The 13,011-nt window shown below is 34.3% G+C and overlaps 1 protein-coding gene across 4 annotated transcripts in view; it reads right to left on the bottom strand.

Annotated features, from left to right (window-relative positions):
- LOC123547535 (protocadherin-like protein) overlaps window positions 1-13,011 on the bottom strand; it is a 91,727-nt gene that overhangs the window by 4,122 nt on the left and 74,594 nt on the right. For all 4 annotated transcript variants that reach the window (XM_053551809.1, XM_053551807.1, XM_053551810.1 and 1 more), the window contains exons 9-12: window positions 11,102-11,216; window positions 10,787-10,888; window positions 8,213-8,280; window positions 6,366-6,479 (exon numbers count right to left, since the gene is read on the bottom strand). In XM_053551809.1, the coding sequence (XP_053407784.1) occupies window positions 6,366-6,479; window positions 8,213-8,280; window positions 10,787-10,888; window positions 11,102-11,216 (399 nt within the window). The remainder of the gene's footprint in view (window positions 1-6,365; window positions 6,480-8,212; window positions 8,281-10,786; window positions 10,889-11,101; window positions 11,217-13,011) is intronic.

Below are 13,011 nucleotides of genomic sequence, written 5' to 3'. Positions count from 1 at the left end.
TGTAAAAAGGGTGGCGGAAATTATAGCTTTTAACCCAATATACCAAACTCTTTCTGTTACCAGTACGAAATAATAACTTTCCAAATATGACTTTTCTTATTTTGACTGGGGCCGTCTTTTTAAGAAAAGTCATACTGCACGCAGGAGTTGCTTCCCTTCAATTTCAGAAATCTCTACCTATAGGTAAGGGAGATCACTGCGTAGAAGATTGAAGAAAAGAGCTATTATTTTATTAGTCTGATTTCTTTATTTCTAATGCATCAACTTCAAATACTTTTGCGACAGTATCGTTAATTTAACACATTTAAATGCACGGTAACCGAAAATTTCTTTTATAAAACATTCACCAAAAACATACTATGTGCAGTATGATGCGCATAATGCCACTTTAAATGCAAATATTTTGATAAACATTCATTGTTACTTATTAATTCCAATCTGATACGGTGGTTTTACGTGATATTTTAAGCGTGCCAATTGCCACTTGTGCACGTGTAGCTCGTATTGTAATTTATATCACACGAAACTCACAGCAAGTATTTACAAAAGGTCAAATTTTTAGTTAAAGTCAGTAACAAACCAGTAAACCAAATGTCTTTAAAGCTGCCGGATCTTTCTGAAATATATCGCAATGTTATCAAAATTAATGTCGAATTTGTTTTTTTGTAAAAGTTAACATATCCCTAAGATCTATTGCGCCGTACTACTTATTACCATTCAGTTAGTTTGGTACATTAAAGAACCGGTCTTCTTGTTCTATATAAAACTGAGAATCTTTCAATGACTGCAGCACTCACCAGGACCAGTTCTAAATGTCTGTAATTTACATTTTCTTGAATACTGTTGTCAGTGTAGAATCGAAATCAGAAGAGCGGTGGGGTAATGTTTGTTGCAAGAAACAAATTTTTAGACACGCAAACACACTGTAAAATCAGAGAAACATGGAGACCACCAATTTTAGGGGTGTTGTATGACCTAAATTCCCATAACAAATTCTGTCAAGCTACTATTTCATTATTAAAATACTACCTAAATGTCAAGCAATGATCTGTGATGGGATTTCAATAAAATGCAATAAGAATAACGTAAATATCTCTAAAGAGGAAAACATGACCTAGTTTATGAATGAAAAAGTAGTCCGTCATGAAAATTAATGAGAATCTAATGAATACGTTAACGTTTCATTGTAAAATGAAAGGGTGTCACATGGCCAGAAATAACCAATCGGAAAGAAGATATTGCGTAAAACGTTGAGAAGTTGTAACTATTCAATAATGAATGTCGAACAATTTAGTACTTTGAATAAGGACAGGCTAATTAAGGCGCGCTTCCTTTCTTTGATGTTGGACATAAGTTGTGACACTGTATTCTAAATGAACAACTGATCATTACATATGTATTCTTCATCAAAATTTCTGACGGTTAGTTAAAAATAAAAATTAATGAAATCATCCTGCTTAAGTCACGATGTTGATACCGTCGTTAAAATATGACTTGCAATCGCCGGATTCAGTTCATGTTGAAGAGTGTTTCTGAAGAGGCGTGTCTTTCTGACAGTACAATAAAATTTACCCTAAAATTGTAGTAAAGTTAGTGGAAAAATTACCAATATTTGTGATAATGCATATCTTGTTTTGCTTCATCACAATGTGTGAAACCTAGAAGCAAAGTCTATTGCATTTTTAACAGCCAGCATGAGAATCTAGATAACAAGCAATACAGATATAATGATAACATCAATTGCTTAAACACGTATGGACAATACAGTATTTATAATGGTTATTAGATTTGTATCGAGAAATATGCATGAGTTCTGCAGCGGAAATATTGCGCGAGTTGAGAAGCGCAATATTATTCCACGAAAGAATGAGAACATATTTCTCGATGCAAATCTAATAATTATTTTATTACATATGCATCTGTACTTATAATTATTATATAAATATATAAATTTGTTAATAAGCCCGAGTAAAATTGAAAAAATCGTCGCAAAAGATCTTTTTACGCGACGACACACACGAAACTGACGTCACAAATGACGTCACACGTCCCATATGAAATCTGAACGTCAATATGGAAAAATAATGACGTTTCAGGTTCCATTGGAACTTAACAGAGTTTATAAATGAGTATGTGATAAAAGTGATTAAAATCAGTATCATCAAATTCACATTGCGCCTATTTAATAACTTTAATTATGAAATTCACTTCTATCTTGGATGGAATGGTCGCAGTGTCTTTCAAACTATAGTTCGGGTCGGAATATACTTTTGTGCGCCTGTCAAATAAGAGAAAATATACATAGTTACCAAAATCTACTTGTACAACTCAATTATACTGTAAACATTGAAGCAGACGTTTTGCCTAGATGCAATGTTGAGATAGCATCACACGAGCACGTATAAATCTTTATAATATATACAATCACACGCGTATATGAACACACTTATTTCAAAACTATGAAGACGTTTTACATTGGAAGATATACATTGTAACAAAGTACTTTTTCAGACAGGCACGTTAAGATAAAATGTAACTATAAATCGAACTTAGAATTGTTATAGTATTAGTATTTGTGGACATACTGGTTGTGAACGAATTCAAACATTTCCACATTCTCGGAAAACATACAGTTTTTCTTCTGCATGAAAAAATAAAGATTTAGTTTTGAGAGTTTTATTATTTACATATATACCTACTGTATTTGTGTAATGCACATTTTCAATCATTCCCGAAATTTCAGAAGTGAAAGGTGCCCAGAATGTCTTCCAAGTTAATTGAAATTGGAATAAAATAAAACTTCAACATATAATCTAATAATGATATTGGCTTTTAGAGGGAAAGAGATATTATCTATAAACTCTGGAACCAGTTCATTTGCTCTAATCGCGGCAGTGAAGGGAGAAGATAAAGTGAGTGTTTCTACTAATGTCAACACAGTGACTGTTTTACAAGCTAGTATCTTGATAAACCTTAGTAGTATCATGAAAAAGAAATACACATCAGAGAATACTTGTATACAATAAAGACAAATGATTTGATATTTTTTCATAGACTTATATGTTCATTTAAATTGAGAATGGGTGAATGAAGTTTGGTGGCAGATGCGTAGCAATGACAATCGACTGAAATACTGTGAAGTCATTAATATTCGTGCCATTCCTGAAGTCAAACTGAATGTATTTCTCACTTAAGCGGCTCTCAATAAAGCTGTTCTAAAACTAGAGCTATCACTAAAGGTGATGAATGTACCCCCGCATGCACTGACACAGTACATTGCAATTTGACGCACACAAGATTGCATAATTATGTGGACTGTTTGTAAATATAGACTGTATGTATACAGTATAGTAAAAAAAAAACAAAGTCCCATAACTATGCAGAATATTTATCTAAAAGAACGTAACATGCACAGTGCACAACTAGGGTTGGTACTGATCACTTGTGTGAAGTTTTGTTAAATTGTATGCAAGGGTTCGGAAGATTTGGCGCGCACAAGATTGCATATGCAGACTGTGTGTACATAGTATGTTAACAAGAAACTAAGTCCCGTAACTCTGCAAATTTTTTTTCTGAAAGAACCTAACATACCCCAAGCACAACTACTGTTGTTACTGATCACTTGTGTGAAGTTTCATTAAATTGTGTCAAGGGGATGAGGAGAGATGGTGCGCACAAGATTGTGCCTATGTATATAGTATAGTAACAAAAAACAAAGTCCCGTAACTCTGTAAATTTTTATTCTGAAAAAACCTAACATGCCCCATGCACAACTACTGTTGTTACTGATCACTTGTGTGAAGTTTCATTAAATTGTGTCAAGGGGATAAGGATAGATGGTGCGCACAAGATTGTGTCTATGTATATAGTATAGTAACAAAAAACAAAGTCCCAAAACTCTGCAATTTTTTGTTGTTGAAAGAACCTTACATGCCCCATGCACAACTACTGTTGTTACTGATCACTTGTGTGAAGTTTCATTAAATTGTGTCAAGGGGATGAGGAGAGATGGTGCGCACAAGATTGTGTCTACGGACAGACGGACGGACGGACAGACAACCTGAAACCAGTATACCCCCCCCCCCCCCTTACAACTTTGTTGTCGGGGGGGTAAAAAAAAATGGATTTTTTAATGCCGCAACTACAAAAACATTAATTGTTCTTTTTTTATGACAAGGCAAACTAGGACAAAGGTTCAACAAGAAATGCCACATGCAACAAACGCAGCCGACCATACAAAACTTACATAAACAGCAAGCGCATACATTTATGGTAATATTCTTAAGCACGGGTCCATAGTTAAGATGTTGAACTTAAAGTTAACGCTTAAGTGCAAATAAGGTAAAGCATGTCACTAAAATATGAGAAACCTCAATTCCACCACAATTGTAAGGGTTTTAATTTTTCATTCACTTTTCCGTTTGTTTTCCCATTAATATGTGTCCATTTGGTCATCTGAACTCAGTCTTGTTTTATGTACAAAATCACTTGTTTAAGACACAACGTGTGACTGCATCTAAACACATCTGTGAAGTTTAGTCTGTGCAAAACAAATAATTTGTCCTCTAGTGCACGGTAAGAAGACTCTGTAGTGTTTTAGATGCGATAAGACGGAATGTTGTTACGCAAATTAAATAGTGGCTATTGGGCAGACCTACAAGCAAACCGTTCTCTAATCACTTTATTTCTTAAGGTAGAAGGGTACACTTCGAATTTTGGACCTCGTCAATATTTGTTATAAATAGAACTTCGTGATTTTGGATGTCTGTAAATTAAGGTGAGATATAATGATTATGAATTCTTTAGAAAATTTATACAGCCGATACATGTAAAATTCTGATGTCAGTTGGAAAACTAACTGCTGATAGCTTTGTATGGTCAATGAGACACCTTTTCGCGGAAAAATTCAAATCACGAAAGGGTTCTGTGCTTGTTGATTGATACTCAGGAACATTTTCGCTATCTTGTGAAAATAAAAACGAGCTGGATGGGCCCCCATTCCGTTTATATCCTGACGTTCAGTAAGGACTATTAAATTGAGAAATGCAATAAAACTGGGCATTGTTCTTGCAGCGGGATCATTGCAGGCTGTTCAAAAAGTGCAAAATTGATGATTTTGGCATGCTATTTTTTCATGGATGGTGTAAACCTTTCGTTTTGATAACTTTCTTTATTCTTGTATGAGAATCCTGATCTTGCCATTAATTAAAAGCAAAAATCATGCACGCAATTTATAAAATGGCCACCCTGATTCTGCTCATAAGGGAAGTGCAATATTGCGATTTGCTACAGGTAAGACCGTCCGTGCCCAAAATATTTGCATCTAAGTGTACCCTGCTACCTTAACAATCTAAACGTTATACGGAAAAGTGAATGTATAAGTGGCTAAACATAGGTATGTATTGAAATAAGAAAGACCAACAAGCCCATAAATTTCGCTGTAAAAGTTATTGTTATTACGATGTTCTAGGTAGTAATTAATGGGACAACAGCATATCTTGTGTACAAAAAGTTATTAAAGAAGTAAACAAGAGTGTCATTTTGACCCTATATTGCTCATCAGTTAAACTTGGCCTTGGAATCATCAAGATAAACATTCTGTGCAAGTTTGTATCAAAGCATAAATGAAACCTCTATATCGCTGAAAGGGTCAAATAGAAAAGTTTGCCCCTTTCAGGAGAGCAGTAACTCTAGAACCCATGATGAAATCTAGCCGGATTTCTTATTGTTAAAATGTCACTTATATCGTGTTCACAAGGTAAAAATTAACAATTTTTTCAGGGGTCAATCAGGGGCCGTAACTCCATAACTTATGATTGGATCTGACGGATTCATCATGGAATCCAAGATCTTTTGTTGTTAAAGATATTTTGCAAGTCTGTACCAAATCAAACCATAAATAAAGTCTCTATATGGCCGCAAAAGCAAAAGTAACAAAATTTGGCCCTTTAAGGGCCATAACTCTGGACCCATGAAGGGATCTGGCCGGTTTTTGAAAGGAACTGGGATGTTATGCCAATACAAGTTGTGTTAAAGTTTATTAAAATGATTGTAAAATGGGGTCTCTATCGTGTCGCAAATTTTGGCGCTTTAAAGGGCCATGATCCTGGAACCCATGATAGGATCTAGCCAGTTTTCGAAAGGAACCGAGATATTATGCCAATACAAGTTGTGTGCAAGTTAAAACTGATTCCAAAATATGGTCTCTATCGTGTTCATAAGTAATTGTGGACGGTCGGACGACGGTCGGGCGACGGACGAAGAGCGATCGCAAATGCTCACATTGTCACTCCGTGACAGGTGAGCTAAAACACATTTAAAATACAGATACAACGTATATTTAACAACAATATCAATTCAAATACCTAAATATGCTACAAGGCCAGCGACGGCTAAAGCAGCAATGCCTACTGCAACACCAACACCTACTGCGACTTTCCAGTCGTTGTTACTGTTATTTGAATTTGAATCATCTGAACCTTAAATAGAAAGATGGTATTTAAACGTTGCAGTTGCATCTTGTCTTTATATGGCAGTAGTAGCTTCAATACAAAAATTCACAAATGACTTAGCTGATAGTCAACAATCACATGTGTTAAAGCAAAAAGTATGTTCTTTAAGAAAACGTGAGATTTTGTGCTGTTTGAATGTATTAGGTACAGAAGGGGATATGTCTATTGTATGTATTGTTTGATTTTCTTCTTTCGGGCATTTTTTCTAATACTTCCAAAACCGTGCAAGTTTGCCATTACAAGAATCTCTTTAAATGTTTATTAAGACTACATATAATAAATAAACTGTAGATATATATTTTTCGATTTGCACAATTCCTGTCTAATGTGCTATGTGTAGCGCCACCTAGCAGTACCCGCTTTTATCACAGAAAAGTTAGTTTTTTCGCCATTTTTAAGTGGAAAATGGTCCGAATTTATTTTTCTCCCGCCTGATCACAGTCTTGACATATTGCAAGTAGCCAAATACTCAAGAATCAATTATCAAGCTATATGTAAGCAGTTATTGAAGGAAATTGCACGTTCGAACCGGTGAAATAAGTACTATACAATGCACATCAATTCGCATATTTCGTTTTATATCATTTTTTTGGCGCAGTGAAAGGATTGTATTTTTTGGCATTACATTTTAAAAAGTATGTTTAATTGAATAAAATAAATAAAAAAGTATGTGTTCACGCTGGATTTTTTCCAAAAGAAAATCGTCATAGGCAAATAAAAATACGGCGTCTGACGGGACAGCGAAACGCCATGTCATGGCGTGACAGTGTATTTCTATACACATTTTAAGGTTTAAGTTGAAGTAACTGGGTTCCGTTTCGACATTTTATTTAAAATAAAAATTCAGCATATTCCTCATATTGTGCGTATTTTACTTTCTTGATATTTCTGTAACTATTTTTTTGCTCTGCAGTCTTTCAAACGTCAATTTTTGATGAAGAACGGTTTTACGTCCGACAGACTGTTTACGTAAATCGCTCTGTTCATTCAACAAGTATCGATTCACTTGTTACTCATCATAATTTCATATAAAATGTCATTAAAATGATGTGTAATTTGTGGAGATCATTTTGACATTAAAGTCGATATTTACGTTATAGTGACGTAAGAGCGACTAAATGACGTTGAGTTTTTAATGAAAAGTTTGCTTTAATCTTGTCTCATGTAAAACCCAAACGATAGTATTTGACAAAAAAAACTAACATGATGAAGAAAACTTTAATTCTATTGAGCATTAAAATTCCTTTATTCCTTTCACGAATTACCTATCACCGATAAAGTTAATTAAACCAACCAACCAACGTCTTCTATACTTAAAACGTCGTGAACGTCAAGATTAAATAATTACGTTAGTAAATGAGATGGCGTTTTTTTCACTCCCACAACGTAAAACAAGTGACATAGATGTGTTCTCCAATATACACTAAAGGTACTACTGTAAATTTTATAATTACTAAGAACTGAACAAAAACAGGTCAGTTTTTTTTTTTAAACATTTAAGCTTAATGACTAGAAAAATCATTTAATACTGATTCAAGTTATGTCAAAATTTAAAAACTCATTTTCAAAATAATAATTGCTGAAGCTGATCCAGCTACGCATTAAGTGGTCCGTAAATACGAAATTACCAGCAGCATTAGATACTTATTTTCATTCTAATGAATTAAGATCACGCACTATAAGTACACATTTAATTTTACCTGATGTATCTGTAACAGTTATAGTCAATATAAGATCAGAATTCGCACCATCTCCAGTGTTCGCCGCTCTAAAATAGAGAGTTAAACATTTAAAACTTAAGTTAAGGTAGTTTTGCATTAAGAAATGAATTATAGCAAAACGGTGCTTTAACACTTATTTATACACAATGGGCGGTTATACGCCGGGCGTAATAATTTCACGAGGGTGCAGCCCGAGTGAATTACTTCGAACGACGTATAACCGCCCGAGTGTATAAATAAGTGTTAAAGCACCGTTTTGCTATAATTTATTTCGATTCTAATATGAATTTTATTGTAAAACCTAGATCAAATATGAGAGAACTGTTTCTTCGCGCATGCATGGCGCCAACTGTTAGGTCGTCACTCTCTTTGTTTATATCGCGTGTTTTAACAAATACCTACTATTGGCGCCATGCTTACGCAAAGAAACAGTTCCATCATACTTGATATCAATTTTACAATAAAGAACATATTCGAATCGAAATAATTTATAGCAAAACAGTGCTATATCACTATTTATACATTCGGGCGGTTATACGCCGTCCGAAATAATTTCACTCGGGCTGCGCCCTCGTGAAATTATTACGCCCGACGTATAACCGCCCATCGTGTATAAATAGTGATAAAGCACTGTTTTGCTATAAATCATTTCGATCGCTAAGATAAAATATGATATGTAACGTGAGACATGTTAAATAACTCCAATGAATGTCTTCTTATTTTATATTTTACCTATGTTATTCACGACTGGGAAAAGTTCCAATAATACATATATTGCCAAAAAAAAATCTGGGGAATTTCAATATTGTGCAGGTAGGAACAAAACAACAGACGTAACATATAATACGAAACGGACAAAAAAAAAAAGAATTTGCAATAAAGACACCGTCTTTGAATGGTCAATAAACTATATAAGAGCAACTGGGAGGAGGGGTATAAACGCGTTAAGGGCATACCAACCTCGCTCTTGTCATATTTGCAACAAGTTTGACAAGACAGTATAAATAAAAAAACTCTCCACTGATAAAGGCTATAACACTAGTGACAAGATTGTGTAAAATCTAAACCTTAAATAGGATCAGTCTGAGGTATAAATACATCAATATACTCAACAGCTTGTTGGAAGTCAAAGCACCAAGCGCCTAGCTGTCAAGGCCAAACGAGATGCAAGACAAAATTCCACTCCATCCGTCCGTTTTGTATAGGATTAAGGAGATAAGTACCACGGAATTCTAAACTTTATTAGTCAACGAACAATTTCAAGTAGGAAAGCTTAGAGACTAACTTTAGAGGGATCAGTCGCCAAATATGCACGAACAGCGTGACAGTGCTTTAAAATTTTCGCATTGTATGTTTTATTTTTTATAAACTTGCTACCGTACTTTGAAAAATATTTCATTAAAATAAACAACCTGTTTAATTTCCAGACATTTAAACTACATCCCCATAGTGCACGGGGTGTTTAAGACTAAGTTTAAGAAGTCTTAAGGTCCATGTTATATTTCTTTAAATGTTCGGACTGACTGAAAAGACTTCTATTGTTTATGAAATTTGTAACCCTATACATATATGAAAACTGAAGTGAGGTCCCCAAATCTTGCAATTAATCTAGTGAAAAATCGAAAAACGCTACCCTATATTTTTTATTTGCCAATGTATATTCTTACGTTTGAAAGAAAATCATGGTTGAAACAACTTCTACATTGTAAAGCAGATTTTGATCCGAACATGCAGTACTACCAATTACTTAATCTCAATGATTATACCTATATACATGTAACTGGACAAGATAGTGGCTCTCGTCCCAAAGGCATTTGTACAACATATCTTAGAAGCGTTTACCGCGTTGACATTTGTATACATTTACTCCGGCTGATAAACTATATTGGAAAATAGGGCTGGGACGATTTCAAAATTTTGAAACCCGTTAATCATTTGTATGAAATCGAATCGAACCGGTTAATCGGCAGCCATATTTGAAATGATGTTTTCTTTCCTGACGACCGTGTAAAGGTTCTTCCAGCAGCTGACTTCATTAGGATCTTACTGACTTTATCGTTTGGAAGCAGTTTGATAATTAATAAGTCATATTTTGGTGTATTTTATTTTAGATATATCAAGACAGGCACATCCGAGACTATTGGTTATGTTCAGCTGATGTATTTTAGTGGAAATATACTGCGAGTCTATGTGCTGGTCAAAGAAATGTATAATGATAAAGTACGATTTGTCATGTTTATTGCTCGAGAGCGATTAGCGGTTCTGCAAAATTGGAACCGGTTTCACCTAGTATCGAATCGGATCCGATTAACCGAGTAATCGTCCCAGGCCTATACGAATGCAGACAAATACAATTTCTTATTTTAATCGTATTGTCTTATGATGATTAATAGTATTTCTTATTTCTAAAAAAAATCAATCAATTATTTCCACATATTACAAAATAAAAATTCAAATACGAAAATAAAGGAACGTAAGTTTACGCAAATGCAATTTCTACTCACCCAACCGTGACAAATTAAATGTAAACTTATTGAGTACTCGCTACTTTACCTTACGTCAACCGTGTATGATGACGCAGTTATTGACGCAAGGTCACATGATAGTGTACTGCCAGAAACACTAAATCCTCCAGAAGGGGATTGTGACTGAACACTGAAATATAAAATTTCATATTAGGTAAAACCTGCCATGTTTGAAAAAATCGACAGTAACAAAGTCTTCTAATAGCATTTGCATTAAAGATTTACATATCAATTTTGATCTTAAGCATATTGTATGATTATGGTCCGTGAGGCAAAAATGTTATCTTACCAGATGATAACAGATAAACAAGATAATTTGTTGGGCAGTTAAATCTATGGTTACCTGTAAGTTACCGGCGTACAGTCTGATGAAGTAGCAGAAAGTGTTGTTACCGAATCACAAGCGGTGCTGTCACCTTTGTTCAGCGAGTGTGAGGTTCCTGTTGACCATGTTGGTGCTGTAGTGTCGAACATGTAAATTATTCGAAATTTAAGTAATAGCATCGTGTATCCAATAAATTGCACCTGTCTTTTTTATTATGGCAAAAGATAGGTTATGATGTAAATGTGTTTGTTTGTTTTGGGTTTAACGCCGTTTTTCAACAGTATTTCAGTCATATAACGGCGGGCAGTTAACCTAACCTGTGTTCCTGGATTCTGTACCAGTACAAACCTGTTCTCCGCAAGTAACTGCCAACTTCCCCACATGAATCAGAGGTGGAGGATTAAAGATTTCAGACACAATGTCACCAAAAATGTAATTTTTCATAGAAGACTTAGGAACGCCGGCACTGTCTTTTGTAGTCATGAAAATCTATTAATATTTTTATATTGTATCATGTACTGAAATCTGTACATGTTGTGCAGACATATTCATGTTATGTGATTACATCGTTATATGTTGTGTTTTTGTAGTAATAGTATGATACTTTTGGTTATATTATGAAAATTTATGTTCTCTTAAGAAATAAATTATTTTAATTTTGGTGGGTATCGTCTTGCCTAACATAACGCCTCACTGCCAATCCGCACCTGTATTTGTATTTATAGTCGTATCTGTTCAAATACTAGTCTGACAAGTTTAATCCCACGGGTTTTTCATGGGCAAATTTAGTGCAGTGACAAGTACATTCTTTATCGGAAATCCGTAGAGGACAGATCGTTTACAAAAATTCATAGAAGAATACGGCGGAAAACTGCAGTGCTACTGTTTTTGAGAATTCACAATTCAGATGAGTATACATTATATATTTTCTTTAGATGTCTGCGCTTATTATTTTGATTGATGAACTTTCTGTTTATACGGCATTTGCATATATCCTCTGGAAAGGAATGGAGACACGTGTTTTGTCGTACAGTCAGCAAAATATTAGTTTTTTTGGTATTATTCAATCACTGACCTGATCAGTCTGAAGTAAATTTTAGTTTAAAAAATAACAGGTATAGTGAGCTGACAAACACTCACAGGTAAAACATGGGCGTGGTCGAGCGTTTTTGGTTGCATGTACATGCGCTTGAAAAATGCAGTACGTTAGTTACTATACATTATTCTCAGTCATAATTATTTATGGACTTAAATCATATGTACAATATGCAAGTACTGGTTCCGCCCGAAGTGTATTGAGGTTTATGCATTTCTAACGTACATTGTCTAGAATACTCGTGTTGCGGAAATATTTTGTAACATGATTTTGTAACATCTGGGTGAATCAAAGAATTTTTCTTTGTAGCCTAATATATTTAAAAAAAAAATACAAACTATTACGTCATTAAATAAAAGAAATATACAAATGGTTGTTTCTTTACTAATTGTCAAAATTAAATTTAAATACTTGCTTTAAATGATAAAAAGCATGCTGCATATTCTAGTTACAGCCAAACAGATCCGATGAGAAAGGGGCGACCTACAATTAATTGGTTCTATGCCGTTTTAAACAGTATTTCAGTTATGCAATGACGGTCAGATGGTTGAAGTGATTGTATAGAGGAAAATTGGTATGTAATAAGGTTATGTAAGCTTACGTATTTTTTTTTCATGGAAAGAAATAGGCTATTTTAACTTGATTAGCTATACCAGCAAGAGAGCGTTCCAGTTGGGTTCGTACCATGGCATGAAACGTTAACAGCTGACAAGAAAGATACGTGTATATTGAATGTTTTCGTAATGTATCATCTTGGTTAGCTGCTGTTTGTTTCGAAAGAAATGTAAAATATATTTTCAATTAATTGCTTTTTGTACTTTTAGCATGTGTA

This window comes from Mercenaria mercenaria, chromosome 9 (genome assembly GCF_021730395.1).
Source record: "Mercenaria mercenaria strain notata chromosome 9, MADL_Memer_1, whole genome shotgun sequence".
Lineage (NCBI taxonomy): Eukaryota > Metazoa > Mollusca > Bivalvia > Venerida > Veneridae > Mercenaria > Mercenaria mercenaria.
Note: the sequence above shows the minus strand (reverse complement) of the source record. Positions and strands in the feature narration are given on the sequence as shown.